We start from the raw sequence: 16,467 nt of genomic DNA, 5'->3' as shown, positions 1-16,467 counted from the left end.
CTTCACTCTGTCACACCACTGTACCTTCACTCTGTCAGTCACACCACTGTGCCTTCACTCTGTCATACCACTGTACTGCCCTTCATACAAAAGGAAGACTCATTCCAGGGTAGGCACGGTTTCCCCTCAATGTCCGAGTCCAGAACGTCTACTCCTCTGACATCACTAAAGAGACTGATAAAACAGCAAAGGGCTCAGAACCAGACTAGAAAGTGGTAGAGGAAGGGGCGGGGGGAGTAGCGGAAGATGGGGAGGGGAGGGAGAGAGATTGGTAAGTGATGTTAGAGCCTTGCAAAGCCATTTCCCACCCAGGTACTGTTTTCATTTGAGGGAGGCCCTACAAGGAACAGACAGTTTTAAGGATGACTTATACTCTCTCTGATAGTCTAGCCCATGAAAAATCAATCTGTCACTGCACAGAATTATAAAAAGAGGAAGCAAGCTGTCACCTACAGAAGGACCTGAGTCTTATCTATTAATGATCTGTGTCAGGAATGTGGAGAAACTATGTGACTAGCACAGAAGGGAGAAATGGAGGCAGGCACTGAGTTAGAGCCAGGCTGTCCTGTGGGCAGGGTCAGCTGGACCTCCGAGGATTCACATGAGGCAGAAGAACCAGCCATCTGCCACAGGTGAATTCATGACACGACCATCCCACACAGCAGGACTTCCTATCTCATATACCAGCTCACAGGGTGGGAGACAAGATTTTGAGGCAGCAATAATGTCCACAGAGATATAAGTTTTTCAGTCTAAGGGACGACAGATAACACAGTGCCGAGGGTGTGGTCAGAGGTCACTGAGTATCAGGCGAGTCGAGCGGAACTGTACCGTGCTCCCTTATACTAGGATGTCACCTCACCGAGGCATGAGAGTCCCAGACCGAGAGCCATGTATTCATTCTACCTAGAACACAGTGAAGAGACTATGCCCTATGAGTACAGATGGGGGGAGGGGGTGTTGCTGTTCAATTTTTGTATAGAAGGATTCTGGGTTGTACAGGAAAACCACCGCTCATACATTTGGGGGAGGGGGCATCAAAGAATATCCCAGAATCTCCAGTACTTCCAACACGCACATCTGCCGAGCGTCCTATTGCAGTGGGCTATAGAGAAGAAGCCTGCTTGCTTGGAGCAATGGTAAATGACCCCCACCTCTAGAACGGACAGCTAGGAGCAGTTAAAAATCCTCTCCCTGCATGCACAGAAAACCATTTTACAATTAAGAGTTGCAACAACGTGAGCCCACCTCTGACTTTTGAGGCCCAGCTTTGGAGCACGGGAAGTTCATCCAAATACAGGCTTTGCCTTTGGGGTTGCTCAGGCTGCTTCTAATTAGGGGTGAACCACATTTTAATTTTAATTTTCTTTTTATCGTTAGCTAAATGCTTGCTAACCTGCAGTTATAACACAGAAACTTATAAATCAACACACACCTTCCCTTCTAATAAGTACTGTATATAAACATTCACTTTCCATATATGGCTGAAATATAAAGAACTAGGGAAATTAAGTAACATCTATATTTGTTTTAAATGACGAACAAGCAAAAATAAGGCTGTCTCTGCTGCCACGCTCTTTAGAAATCAGACACATAAGAAGCCACAGACTTATAGGATGTGGTCTAATAAACCTAAGAAAAGTTTCGTTTCCTCTCTCCACACTGGTCAGCTCCCTGTCTCCACAGCTGGTCAGCTCCCTGTCTCTGCACAGGTCAGCTCCCTGTCATCTCCACCACTGCCTCTGCACGCCCCTTACATCTGTCGACTGGGAGGCAATGAGTATAGACCATCCCTACTCTGGCCCTTTCTGAAAACACACACTGAAAACAGGGCCAATGCTAGCCAAAGGGCAAGCCAGCCAAGAGTAACAATAAAAGCTCGAGCCTCAGATTGAGTGTGCCATCTTGCTGATCTTCAGACACCAGATTAGAAAAATGTTCAAGCGTCTCTGGAGAGGAAGGAAATGGGGAAGGAGAGAAGGGTTGTGACAAAGAACGATTTAAGAAGTGTGTGTGCAAGTATTCAGTGGCTGAGGTGGTGACTAAGCAATTACAGGAAGCCCCTCTTATCTGCAGGCAGTTATGCTGTGTCACACCCTATTACTGTCACTATTGGCAGCGCTAACAGCCACCATGCAGTGAGCTTGTGTGGCCAGCTTTGAGCTGTCCACGAATAGCTAACTAGGAAGAAGTGACTCATGCCTGCCCAGGTGGCTATTGACTTTCTTAGTCATATTTACTCAACCCATCTATCTACTGGGTTCCCTCAATCGAAGAAGAGATAGATGGTAAAGGTTAGGACTTAAACCCAGTAATGAGGAGGAGGAGACCAGGGGTAAGAGAAGCTGATCGCAGATGATGTGGAAGATCTCCTAAGTGGGGCACTTACTACAGAATCAAAATCTCCCAGCTCCCAAGAATGCAGGGTGGCAAACGGGACGAAAGGCACCTCCTTCTGGTAGGTGGGAAAACACCAGATCATGAACAAGAGCACATCTGGGCAGCATTTTATGGTGCCCTCTCTCTAGTAGTGTAATCTTAAGCTGCCCTATGACTCAGCTAACCTCTGTTTAAAAAATGGACGTGTGCAGTGTCTGCCTCTGTAGGCTGCCGTTGGGGTCCAAGGAGTTAATTCAGTAGTACAGTCCTTTACAGAAGTGCCTGGATTGCAGGAAGTCTGTGAGAATGTCAAGGGATCTCCCTGGGTACCCAGTGGAGTGAGGCCGGCCAGTCTTCCATTATCAGGCTTTTACATATCCAGGCACTGCATGAAGAAGGAGCGAGGGCCTTGGCAACAGAGGTGACAGACTCGGGCCTTACTGCTTGCTGACTGCCAATCACCTGGATCCCCAGAGCCATTTCTACCATGTACATACCATAGGTCTGGATTTCCACACTCCACCACAATTCCTGAGGTAGCAAGTACTAGCAATGTTAACCACAAGTGCACAGTGTGCAGCGCATGCAGGGAGCAGACCATAGCGTGAGGGATCTCCATTGTGCTGGCTCCGTTGAGCAGAGCAGCTCTCTCACCATGCACTGGCTGTGTGTATCGCCTATGGGATAGGGAAACTGAGGCAGAGAGCAGCTTGGTAACATGCTTGTACGTGCCATCTTTGTGTCTGGCCTATTCACAATCTATGGGTTTATTCTTCATCTGGAAATGTGGCTTTTTGGTCCTCCCTGGGAGATGTTTTCTGTCCTGAGGACAAGTAGAAGAAATGTCCAAGGTCACTGGCGCCAGGGTTCTAATCAGCTCCTGCAAATCTTGAGCTATAAGGAAGAGACCCAGTCTTTCTGTTTCCATTTCCTTATATCAAATAGGGCACCTGGTTCTCCTTTATCCATGTCTCAACTCTGACCAAAGGTTAACTAGTTACCTTGTGCCAAGCCTAGTGGGCTAGCCTTATCTGCCAGATTTGGTGGGATAGCCTTATATTCCATAGTCAGAATGAGCTGATAGGCTTTGAAAAAGCTGGTCAACCAGGATCTGCTAGGAAAATCTCTCTTCAGGTCACAACCACTGCAGAGTGGGGAACATAAAGCCCTGCCACGCTGAAGCCAGTTACACACACACACACATACACACGCACGCACACACACACACACACCTACACACACACCTACAAAACACACCTACACACACACCTATACACACATCTACACACACACACCTACACACACACACACACACCCACCAGGTTATCAGAATGTAAACACAGTCCAGTCACAGGCACATCAGAGGAGACCCACTTGGATCAAGGGTAATGGCTGGACCACAGACATTCCAAAGACCACCGCCATAGAATCTTAGTAACGCATGTTCTAGCAAAGGAAAGCATCTCATGGCATCACAGCAGGTGAGAAAGAAACACAAAGCCATGTTAATCCCAATATTAATGCTTTTAAAGTTTACGAACATGAATGGATAAACTCATCAAAAATGAGATGATCAACAGTTCATACAAAGGTCTGGGCGTGATGCGCTGTCTGTATGTTTTCCTACATCTCTCTTGGTCTCCTAAATGGCTGTTTACTGTTTCTGAAGTAGAACAAGGTTTAAACATGATTTCTTCCACAATATCCCTCTCTAGAGGGAATATGTGTGCATGCTCCATATCTCTCCTCATGTTCATTCTCTCCACTGGAGAAGCCCTGTTTCCTAAACCAGCACTCTCTAGCACACAGCAGACACTCAGCACCTAGTAGGGACACAATCATTGGTTTAAAAGACTCTACTAATTGGCTTGTGAATATTCATGAAAACCAAAACATCATCTTCTATCTGAATCTAAGAGTTACTTTAATTTTTTTTTTTAAGGTCTGCATTGATGTTTGCTTTCCTGAAGATAAAAGAATGTTCTGGATGTTCTTTATTCTTGGGACTACTAATTTGAAGAGAGCTGTCACTCGGGAGCATGGAGTCGTGTGGGGTATTGACATTGTATTGAATTATTTAAAGGAAATTAACAATGCTTCCTGTCCTTGGAGAACAACATCTGTGAGAAGAGTCACTGGGCTGTGCCTGCCTCTGCTTGTCAGGGATCTTGTGGGGGCGGGAGACCTTCCTCAGCACCCTGAATTTGAAAAGAAAATCTATACTATAGCCTGCTAATTGCTAGTAGCAATGGCAAAGTTGAGGTGAGAGCTTCCTTCCAGCAGGAGCCATAAAGAGCCCAGGAAATTACTTTCTAGGTTCAAGTTTAATGGAATAGTGTGCGTTCTTGTGTGTGACGCTGAATCATGTGGCCTTTACAAGCCAGCTGGGCATCGTGCATTCACTTGAGCACCAGCCCCACCCTCTTCTTGTAAAGTGGTGACTTTATGGCTATGATTTCCCTAGCGGTGGTCAGCACGGCCAGACAGCATGGCACCTGAAATGAGAGTGACCCGAGGAGGGTTCAGGGATGGAGGTGGATGCGTGGGCCCTGCCCTCGTGAGAGGTAAACTTTGGATGGGCGGCTTCAGTTCAGAGCTGACTTGTCTCATCCCGTCATTCTGCTCCGAGACCTACCTCCAGATACCAGGGCTCCCCAACCTTTTGTAAGGAGTGGCTGCTTTTCGTGTCCCGGAAGACTCGCGTGCTGACAGTGAAGTCTGAGGGGGTGTAGAAGTGCGGACAGGCATGGCCCTGAGTGCAGCAAGGGAGGGGGCTCTGCTGCCAGGAAGAAAGGGGGACAGGGTGAGGCTCGAGGAGAGAGGGCCGAGTCATCAAGGCATACCCAGAACTCTCCACATCTCCCAGCCATGCAGCTGGGGACTTCTTCATGCAGCATTCCTACGAGGCCCCGTCCCCTTCCCACCATGCCCATCCCTAACCACACCGTTCCCCTGATGAACATGGCCGCTCCATGGCTCCTCATTCCTCTAAGCAACCAGCCAGCCACCTAGCTGTGCCTTCTCTCAACTTACCTGACTGAAGCTTCTATTAGGATAAATGTAATGGGATTGCTGGCGTTTGCAGCCCACATAAACATAAACATGACTGCCCTCACCCTTGAGCTGTCAGGGATTCTGTCTTAACCTCCCCCCCACCCCCCGCCTTGGTTCCCTTAGAATATAGCCTTCTGAGAGGAGCCACCATAGCATTTTCATAGACCAGGTGGTGCACACCCCATGTGTTCAGGAAACGTGCTCAGAGAAGGTCCGCTCAACAGGTGTCTGATCCCCAAAGCGGCAGGGTAAGAACTGCTTCTCCATCCAGACCCTAGGGAGGGCTGAGCTAACTACCCCTTTAACTCTCACAACGTCCATAGGAAGTAAGAGGGTTCTGCCCATTTCACAGAGGAGGAAACTGACTCAGAGACGTTAAGGAGCATGCCCAAGGTCACACAGCTAGAAAATGGTAGAGGGACAGTATGAACTGTTAGTCAACTCTAGCAAATGGCTGTTGTGTAGACCTACACACCTAGCCATAGGTTGGCTACAGCCCCATTAACAGGGTAGATAATTTAGAGGGAGAATGTAGAGGTGTGAAGAACAATTTAGAGGTTCAGAGTGGGCTACTCCAAAAGGACCAAAGACATTGCAAGTTTCTCAAGCTTGTCTGTTGGTTGGCTGGTACTCCTGGGGATTGGACCCAGGGTCCTGAACATGCTAAGCAAGAGCTCTGCCCTGAGGAATATCCCCAGCATGGGAGGGAAGGGAGAAGGTAACTGTATCTTTTACATTCCTGCAAAAAATGGACTGGGTAGACTTGTCCACCCCAGATGACTAGGATAATTCTGAAAGATAAATCAATAAAAACAAAGGAAAGACGGGGGAGCCACAACCCTAGAGCAGCCTACATGGCCATCGAAACACCATCCTTCCCTGTGCTCTGTCGGGTATTAATAACCATCCCCAGGCAAACGGAGCTTCCCAGGTGACAAAGGGCTGCCAACTGTTGGGAGCTGGGGACCTGTCCAGGAAGGGCAGCTAAGGGCCAGCAAGAGCACTGGCTTGCTATTGTCGGGCTCTCTCGTGTCCATGTGGGAAGCAGGGCCTCCACAGTATTCACCGGTCAACAGGATGAATCGTAAGATGTTTGAGCCTGTCTGAAAAGATCAGCCCAGCTTTAGTGGAGGTGCTGGCATCGAGCTGCATCTACAGCACCGCCCCACCTGAGTGCTGCTTTAAGGGAAGCACAATGAACAGTGCCAGCTGTTTCTGGGAGGAGCCCAACAATGTGAGGGCTTACAGCTTATCTCCCTGCTTTGTTGGGCTAACAAAGCGACTACCTACCGCAAGAAGCAAGACTCCCAGGTGCAAGTGGCTGGAGAAGGGAGCTTGGAAAAGAAAGACTAGAACTATACAATGAGCAAGGGCTGCCTTCAAGTACATTGTCTCTGATACGTTCTGTAGATGCTTCCTCCCTACCTATCTGCTTACAGGGCCTGTACCACATCACACCACACCCACACACGTGCACACACACACACACACACACACACACACACACACACACACACACACACGTGCACGTGCGCGCGCACGCACGCACGCACATGTATTTACATGCTTACAACCCTAGATATCTTTCGTTCCATGCTTAGAAGCCAGGGAACCTCAGAGCCAAATTTGGAGGTCATATTCCTTGTCTTTGATGAGCAAATAGCTTTGAACTTGCAGGGTTCACCTTACTCTACTTTATCTAATGGGTTTATCCAGCTTCTCCGTGTAAGGTCTTTAAGATATTCTTTTCTAATGTTTTCATAGAATAGAATAACTTATAAACCCTGTAAAAATTTTAGGACATAGAAGTCTTATGAAAACTTTGGACATAAACATGGACATAAAGGAAAGGAAAGGGTTTGTAGGTGAGGACCACAGACAAAGCCCAAGCGGGTGCTAAGAATGATGGAGTGGGAGCGGCTGCATTTGTGCTCCATGGCCTTTTCTGGGTTTTCCAGCAATAAAGTCTTAAATTATTTAGGAGACACTGACCTGACTCTATGACGCCTATTAGCTTAGGTGGAGTGTGCCGCTTCTCTCAGCTTGAGGAGCGGGCAGGTTGCCTGGGCATGTACCCACCCCACACACTCTGCAACCTCTTAATGTGGATGCTGATTCAAAAGCAAGGTCACAGACATACATGAAGGGGCAAAGCTAAGACCTTCTTGGACTTGAATAAACTTCCACGAGTGAAGTCAACTTGGAGAACGGCAGAGTAAAGAGTTCCTAGGAAACCATCTTCAACCACGGACACCTGGATCCAGCCACAAGGCCCATCTCCTTCTCCTGGACTTGCCAGTTATAGATCTGCACATTCATTTTCTCAGGCTAGTTTGCATGAGGGATGAAGAGAGAGGCAGTAGCTGGGTGTAGAGCGCTGCAGTCATAGTAGACTGAGCTCAGAGCGCTGCAGTCACTGTAGACCGAGCTCAGAGCGCTGCAGTCACTGTAGACCAAGCTCAGAGCGCTGCAGTCACTGTAGACCGAGCTCAGGAACTGGCTGTCACTAAGCAGTGCAGTAGAAGAGAAAGAGGAATGCTCTGTGGAAAACTGAGCTCCCTCCTTTTGCACGAGGTTGGAGAGGCACTTGAGCTTTCTCCAGTCTCCACCAGCTACACACTGGGCAGAGCTGCCCTGCCCCCTGCTCTCCTCTACAACTCCCATCAGTGCCACAGCAGCAGTGGCCAAGCAGAATAAGTGGATCTGGGAAATGAGAGCTGCATATCCTTGGCAGTGTCCCTGGCTTTTGGAAACACTGCTGGACGCAGGTGGGTTTCTGGAGGAGTGTCTTCCAGAGAAGGGAGACTAAACTAAGAGGATATGGCATGTTGCTAAGGAAGGAGGGCTGGAGGAGATGGTGGGTCAGATGCTTAACACCTAAGGACATGGCGTGTTAGCCAGATCTGAACACAGCTGCAGGAAACATAATCAAAGTGTGGCACCCACAAAGTCCACAGAATTTGCATATTCTGCTATCGTACTTCCTTGTGAGCTTCCTATCTCCTTCCAGAAGGTGCTGGGTGATAGTCAAAGCCATGTGATAGAAAGGCAGCCAGTAAGTTAAAACATGCACACGTGTACTGACATGCATGCACACACACACATGGAAATACAGAAAAAAAAAGAGTTGGAAAACAATTTTTAAAAACAAACAAAACAAAACAATGAGCCCTAAAAATACCAAAACATCCAGAAACATTTTGCATAAAATAATATTAGAGTGAAATTGGCTGACAGCTCTTCACTACTGGGAGAATCTGAATCCATCTACCATGCTATAAGAAAGGGCGGGAACTTTCCTTTTGGCCCCACAAAAGTGCTCTCCTTCAGAACTGTGAAAGCCAACTCAGTGTACAAATCCTCTTTTGAGTATATATGACAACATGTACCTTCTATTGGTTCTGTGCCTTTAATCAGTTGTACATGTTTGTTTGACAGGACCACAAGGTGTCCAGATATTTGCTCAAACATTATTCTTGGCTTGAGATGTAGCTCAATGGATGTCTAACGTGTTCAAGGCCTCAGTTCAATCCCTGACATAAGAAAAAATAAAATGGGATTTAAAAAATATCCCAGGTGGTTCTGGGTAAAGTGCACCGTCTCTACTAGCATGGGTAGAGCTCTTCTAGTCACAGATGAAGGTATCCATAAACCATAAAGTGGACCCTGGAGTGGGGAAAGAATTCTTCTGGCCTAACTACCTTTGAACATAGGTAAAACACACTCCTTCCCAAGTCTAGAGATGTCAGGCTTCAGAAGGATATTACAGCACCTCCTTCTGCCAGTCCTTGATTCTATGACTAAATAAGAATGTTGCTCTCCTGAGATCCTGAATGCCAACCTCGGCCACAAGGGCCTCTCGGCCTTCCTACCTATGTGGGCCAGTTCCTGACACCTTTCTACACCCATGCACACCATTCATATGGCTCTGCATCTGTGCAGAGCCTAACATATGAGGTTCAGATCTGAGGTTTTCTCCTCCACTGCAAGTGGAGAACCTCATGGATCTCTAAGGGAGAGCAGAACTTGATTATGGAAGAATCACTGATCAAATGTCATCTTTTACTTGGTTTGCAGATTCCCTAAGTGTAGATATGAAAGGACCTGTCCAGGTCCATAGAGCTGAGGTGTGGAGGAGGGGAGAGAATCCATTTGACAGCGACAGTGACAAGGGCCAGTTTACAAAACCAAGAAAAGTTAGTACAAGTAAGTGGGAAGAATCTTCATTTCTTTGTCACACATACACACACACACACACACACACACACACACACACACACACACACACACACGCATATGCGCGCGCGCATATGCATATGAACAAGGCCAACAGAAAACAATAACAGCCATTCAAGCAAACAAATGATCCACATACACATTAAGTATCACCTTGGAGAGAAGTAGAAGGCCTTCATAACTTTAAGCACCATCCACAATTCTCACCTTGGAAAGTGAGGTAACGTTGATGGGAATTAATTACATTTGAAATATGTTCTAACAACCCAGAGTGGAGATGAGCAATGGTAAATCCAGTCTCCAGGCAAGCTACTATTTTTATCACTGAAAACAAGCCCAGTTCATCCCCCAACTCAGGTACCACCATTAACATGCAAATGCATGCAACAGTTTTCCATCAATAATCTTCCAAAAATGTGAGTTTGTGTGAGGGGGCACACACATGTGCATGATCCACATGTGTACATGACTGAATGCCTGGTCAGGAAGGACAGAATCATGTAGAAGGAAATCTTAGAGCAGGGATAGCAAAAGTCTAGGACATACACACAGCCCCTCCCTCTGGAAGTGTACATGTCCTGTCTCTCAGGCGCTAGTCTCAGATCTGACATTAACTGGCATGGAGTGGCAGTCCCCGAGGACAAGGGCTATGGGGGCAGCATCCACCTGGACCTTCACGTACCCCACCTTCGAGTGGAGGCAAAGCGGGAGTGTAGGACCCAGTCCTCTTCACACTCAGTCATCCCAGCACTCTGTACCCAGCTTCACACAGATACTCACTGAGCCCAAGGAGCTCAGTGTGTCCTGTCAAAGAGGCTGCTCACAAGTCCAAAAGCCACACGGCTCCTCTCTGGTCATAGATGTTCCATAAAGTGCCTACCTGAAGGCAGCCAGTGCCCTGAAGAAGAAAAGGCAAGCCAGGATGATGATCAACTTGGCTACATAAATGTCTATGTCGCCATGGAGGACAGCGCGAATGTGAACCAATGACATCTTCTGTAAGGTCCCTCCTGGATAAAACAAAATCTTTGGCAGCTTGTTTTCCCCAGGATGTTTGGAAATATGAAATACTGGAGAGAATAATGTGAATATAAATGTGTGTGTGTGCCTGTGTGTGTGTCTCTGTGTATGTGTGTTTTCATATATATGTATGTATCTGTGTGTGTTTGCGTGTGTGTGTGTTTGCGTGTGTTTGTGTATGTGTGTGTATCTGTGTGTGTGTTTGTGTGTGTGTGTGTCTGTGTGTGTGTGTATCTGTGTGTGTGTGTATCTGTGTGTGTGTGTGTCTGTGTGTGCGTGTCTGTGTGTGCGTGTAAGCATCTGAGATAGTTAGGAAAGGAAGGGAAGGGTACTGTTGTCATTTCGAGTAAAGGGATGTTTTACTCTTCCGTCACTATCAACATTAACTTACCCCCAACCGGGGAAGTCGAGGCCTCAATGGTGTAAGTTAACAAGCTGAAGTGGGAGTCATAGTTTTGCCCAGACTTGACTGAGAAAGCATCCAGAGCAGGTGAAAATCAGCAAATGAAGCTCTGAGAGGTGCAGTTGGAAGACCAAGTCTCACACCCCAGACCCTGGTTGACATCTGCTCTCTGTGACAGTGTGGGGCTCCCATGAGACCTCACACAGATGGCAAGAGAAGCTTCTCTTGTCCACTTTCATAGCCCTTAGTCCCACATGGAAGTGAGCGTCCCTGTTCTTAGTGTAAACTCTCCAGGTAAGAAAATAGCTCCTGTGTGATCATGTTCCAGGAGGACTCAAGACTAAGCCTGGCTCACGTCCTTCCTCACCAATGACCCACTGTGGCAGAACTGAAGGCATCATCAACTCAGCTTCAAAGGACTACAGGCTACAGAGAGCTTGGAGTTCAGCAGGGAAAGCAAACACCATGTGGGACTTGCTGTGGATAGAGGGAGCTCTTTCTCCCAGGCCAGTTTTGTGGATGAGTGTCTACCTGTGGCCAAGCTTTTGACATTGCAATGGCTGTCATGCAGTTGAGTATAATGGCAGTTTAAGTATGTTCAGATTCGCAGTGGGCCACATTAACAGCTCTCCTGAGGTATGTGTAGTCCATGGGCCGCAAGCTGAATACCTCAGTATAGTCTTGAGAGAGTCATGGGCCATGGACCAAGGCAACTTTTTCTTCATCTGTGCTGTCTGGTGGGGAGTCTTCTCTTTAAAAATGAAATTGTTCCCTGTAGAGGGAGGGTAGCCTGCCTAAGATAGAATGGAGAACTGGAAGACAGAGACTGGGTAGATTGGGAATCTCGTGTACCACTAGGGCCAATAGATAGCCTTGCGGAAATAATGATAAGCTGGTGTGGCTACACGACCCCTTCTCCTCTATCAGTAGGAATGAAATGCTTAAAAATGCAAATGACAGACTTCCAGAAGAAGCCTGGAATTCACTCTGGAAATGTTCTCATAATCCAAAGTGTTAGCCACAGCCACCGCAAATGTGGATTCTCCTTTCCCATTCCACTAACCAATGATTAGTATTAGGTAATAATACGCCTCCTTCCACTAATATGCTTCCTGACAATACCAACCCCAGTGGCTCTCTGCGGTCTAACTGAACGGTTGTTCAAACAAGGAGCTGTTTCTGAGAATATATTTAAAGACTCTCGGTGTTCATGAAAACAAACCATAGTGGTTGAGACACACCACAGAGATTATCTAAAGTTATCTCAAGATACTACAAAGGAGAAATACGACAGAAGACTCTGAAGACACACATTTCAGAAAACAATGATTCTCAGTGACCTTGAATGACAGTGTCTTTTACAAAATGGTGGCATACACAAGTATCTGAAGAGAACCTTGCGGCTCCGTCCCTTAGCATCCTAGGCTACAAAATAATGTTGCCAACCAAAAAGTGTGCTGGGGTGGGGGGTACTATTGTTAATGGGACTGATGGGGGAGGGGTTGACATTATTAGCCATGAGCCTATGCTGGGGGCTGGGGGCTGGTGTTCCAGAGTGGACCCAGCCTGAATGAAGATGATGTAGCTAAAAGCAGGGTGTGCTTGCTCAGGTTAGACCCACCTTCACTGAGCTGCTTTTCTGATTTCTTTCCTCTGTTCTACAAGACTTGGGATTCACAGCTAGAAATGAGGGGTGAGAATCCTGGCAGAAAATGATGGATAGAATCCAAGCCTTGGGCCACTTCCTTTTAATCAAATACTTGTATCTTCATTAGTAGGACTCTGTGTAAATGCGCACTCATGTGTGTGTGTGTGTGTGTGTGTGTGTGTGTGTGTGCGTGTGTGTATGTGTGCGTGTGTATGTGTGTGTGTATGTGTGTGCGTGTGTATGTGCGTGTGTGTGCATGTGTGTATGTGTGTATATGTGTGTACGTGTGTGTGTGTGCGTGTGTATACGTGTGTACATGTGTGTGTGTGCGTGTGTGTGCGTGCGTGCGTGTGTGTGTGCATGCGTGTGTATGTGCGTGTGTGTATGTGTGCGCATGTGCGCGTGTGTCCGCGTGTGTCCGTGTTTGTGTGTGTGTGTGTAGAAGAGTCAGTGTTCCCTCTTCTATTGTTGTTTTGAGCCTGTCTTAAGGATCCCAGGCTCAAAGTTAGGAGGCTTGAAGGTTTGAAGACCTTCTTCCCTCTACCTCCCAAATGCTAGGATTCTAAGTCTATACAACCCTACATGGCCTGTGTGGTACTAGGTCCAGTTCGTGTTGGTCAAGCCCTCTACTATCTTTTTTTGTTGTGGTTATTTTGTTAATGAGACAGGATCTCAGTATGTAGCTCTATTTGGCCTAGAACTTCCTATTTAGAAGGACCTCAAACTCATAGAGATCTGTCTGTCCACCTCGAGTGCTGGGATTAAGGTGTGCGCCACCACATCCCTGCTCAGTAAAATGAAAACAGCATACCACAAGTGTGACATGGAAGGTAACCAGGAGAGCCTCTAACCCAGGCCGACTCCACGCCAGCAGAGAAACCCCACCTTCAGCCAACCAACCAAAGGAGAAACTTCCTCAACCGATCAACCAAAAAGCAATGCCCACAGAGCAGACCCCTCCTCCCCCTCTCAGAACGCAAACATACATATGCTCTCAACCCTCCAAACAGGAGGAGATTCACCAGGTTGGACACAGCCTCACCTCCCCAGACCATGGGCTGCCAGCTGACTGGTGATCAAGTCAGCAAAGATTACCAGCAGAGAACACAGACCACTGGGGACTGGGGCCATGCTCCAGCCACTGGAGACAAAATCTTAATCCTCAGGTGACCCACAGAAAGACTAACCAAAACCAGTTACTGCTTCACTGACTGTAAGCCTTGATTCTTCAGAGAATCCAGGCTCCAAACAGCATTTGCCCCTAAATGACTTTTGCCAAGATACAAAATACATTGAAATAATATTCTGATTATTGAAATACAGAGGCACCTCACAAATTTGGAAATTTTTGTTCCCCAATATCCCTTAACTTAAAAAACGAAAGAGAAAAGAAGCTTTGAAAATTAAACAAATATGAGCTAAGGTGAAAGTGTTTTAATTTTGAAATTTGCCATCAATAAAGCATGATCTATCCATGCAATGGAATAATACTCGGTCAGATAAAGGAAGCAGTGTTGGTACCCTGGACAGTACCCAGATCTTTAGGGCACTGGGTCAAGTGAAAGAAGCCAGTCATAAGGGAGCATACATTGCATGATTTCCATGGGCAAGTGAAGACTTAAAACAAGATTTATAGAAACAGACAAGAGTGATGGCTGTCCAGAAACTGGAGAATGGATGAACGAAGCCACAGTTGACTGGTAGCCCTTTGTGGAGAGTGTTTTGATCAGGAGGGGCCATACACAGTCTAATGTGGTGGTGACAGCTAAACGGCCCTGTAAGTACACTAAAACCAATGAATGCTCTGCATCACGTAGGCGGACTCCGTGGTATATGAATAAACTGATCATTGTTAACTCTGGGGTTTAAATTAACTTAATTGCCCATGATCTTATCTCTGTGTGAGAGCTTTCTATTTCACTCTGAGAACATTTTACTGAAAATGTATGCACAGCTCTGAGAATCTGGCAAGACAAAAATGATTCTTCCCATTTTACACACACACACACACACACACACACACCACACACACACACACACCACACACACACACACACATACACACACACACACACACACACACACAAGGGGGGATGTTAGTTTCTTCCCTGTGGGCTGGGCTCTGAGGACAGTAGGAAGACTAAATTATGGGACATGAGAAGAAGGCCATAGTTGTCCCAATCCTCCACGTCAGGGAGGAATGGATCGCTAACTCTTCCAGGGTGTCTAGGAGGGGTATATGGTTGGCACATACAGACAGTGGCTAAACAAAAGACATTGAAAAATGGCAGCAAATTCACTGAATGCTTCTGAATAGTATGCAATTCAGATTAAACAATTTAGCTTAAAAACAAGGGAAGGGGGAGTCACCCCTGTAGTAGATATCTCATAGGGTGAAATTGCACCCAATTAGATGTGCCCATATAATTTTCACATCAAACATCCTGGGCCCCCAAAGGTGACTCATGGCATAGCCTGCTTGGATTTTCCCAAGTTTTCAAGAGCTGTGACAGCCCTCTTCAACAGAGCCATTTAACGTAGCAGAAGGTTAAGGTGGAAGTCACAAACACTTGCTTTTCTTAATTTACACCTTTCATCTACTTCCCCCAGAAGTGTCTTGGAAGGGCTGGGAAATTGATGATGTGCTGCCTGTACGCATCCTTTTAAGAACGGATTTACAAAGCAAAATGTGAATCCCGGAAGACAGCACAAAAGTATTCTTCAGTTTTGACCCACTGTTTTTATTTGTGTGGATGAGTGTGCCCATGCATGTGTCTGCACAGGAGCGTGGATGAGTGTGCCCATGCATGTGTCTGCACAGGAGCGTGGAAGCAAGAGGTCACCCTTGGATGTCTTTGCTCAAGAGCTAGCCCCCTCATTTTTTTAGGACAGAATCTCTCACTGGGACCAGGACTCACATTTAGGCTCGGCAAGCTGGTTAGCAAGCTCTAGCGCCTCATCTCCATCTCCAGAACCCTGGCGTTGTAAGTGCTCACATTATCATCATGTCCAGCTTCCTGCTTGGGCGTTCTGGATCAAACTCAGGACCTCGTGCCTGTGCAGCACGCACTCTGCCAACAGATCCAGCCCCCAGCCCCCGCGCTCTGCCTCAGAGGTAGGGCGAGCTTTAGTAATCTGGAAGTGGCAGGAAGAATGTTAGGTAAGGAGGAAGCTAATTTGTCAGGAATGAAAATAGACTTCATTGCTGTCCCCCTCCATACACACACACACACACACACACACACACACACGCACAAACACACAGACACACACACAGACACACACACAAATACACACACACACACACACACGCACAAACACACAGACACACACACAGACACACACACAAACACACACACACAAACACACACAAACACACACACACATACACACACACACACACACATGTTTTATATTCTTGCTTATACTAAAGCAAAACACAGCTCAGAAGGACCAAAGCTGTGCACTCAGTAAGCCAACTGGGCATGGTGGTGCACACCTGGAATCCCAGCACTCAGGAGGTAGAAGCAAGAATATTGGGGGTTCAAGGCTATCCTCGGGTAAATGCCAACTCTGCGACAAGCCTGGGTGCTGAGGCTCTGTCTTAAAATGAACAAGCAATCAATCAAACAAAACAAGATAATAAGAATATTCAGCCAGGCGGTGGTGGTGCACGCCTTTAATCCCAGCACTTGGGAGGCAGAGGCTGGCGGATTTCTGAGTTCGA

General features: G+C 47.0%; 1 protein-coding gene across 49 annotated transcripts in view; it reads right to left on the bottom strand.

Annotated features, from left to right (window-relative positions):
* The window catches only part of Tcf7l2 (transcription factor 7 like 2), a 192,959-nt gene that overhangs the window by 65,783 nt on the left and 110,709 nt on the right, over positions 1-16,467 (bottom strand). For 15 of the 49 annotated variants that reach the window (XM_031390754.1, XM_031390725.1, XM_031390731.1 and 12 more), the window contains exon 6: positions 5,015-5,158. The exons of 30 other annotated variants lie outside the window; for them this stretch is intronic. In XM_031390754.1, coding sequence (XP_031246614.1) covers positions 5,015-5,158 — 144 coding nt within the window. The remainder of the gene's footprint in view (positions 1-5,014; positions 5,159-16,467) is intronic. 4 more of the 49 variants (XM_031390726.1, XM_031390732.1, XM_031390761.1 and 1 more) reach the window with 1 other exon arrangement.

Source organism: Mastomys coucha, unplaced genomic scaffold (genome assembly GCF_008632895.1).
Source record: "Mastomys coucha isolate ucsf_1 unplaced genomic scaffold, UCSF_Mcou_1 pScaffold21, whole genome shotgun sequence".
In the NCBI taxonomy this organism is placed as follows: domain Eukaryota; kingdom Metazoa; phylum Chordata; class Mammalia; order Rodentia; family Muridae; genus Mastomys; species Mastomys coucha.
Note: the sequence above shows the minus strand (reverse complement) of the source record. Positions and strands in the feature narration are given on the sequence as shown.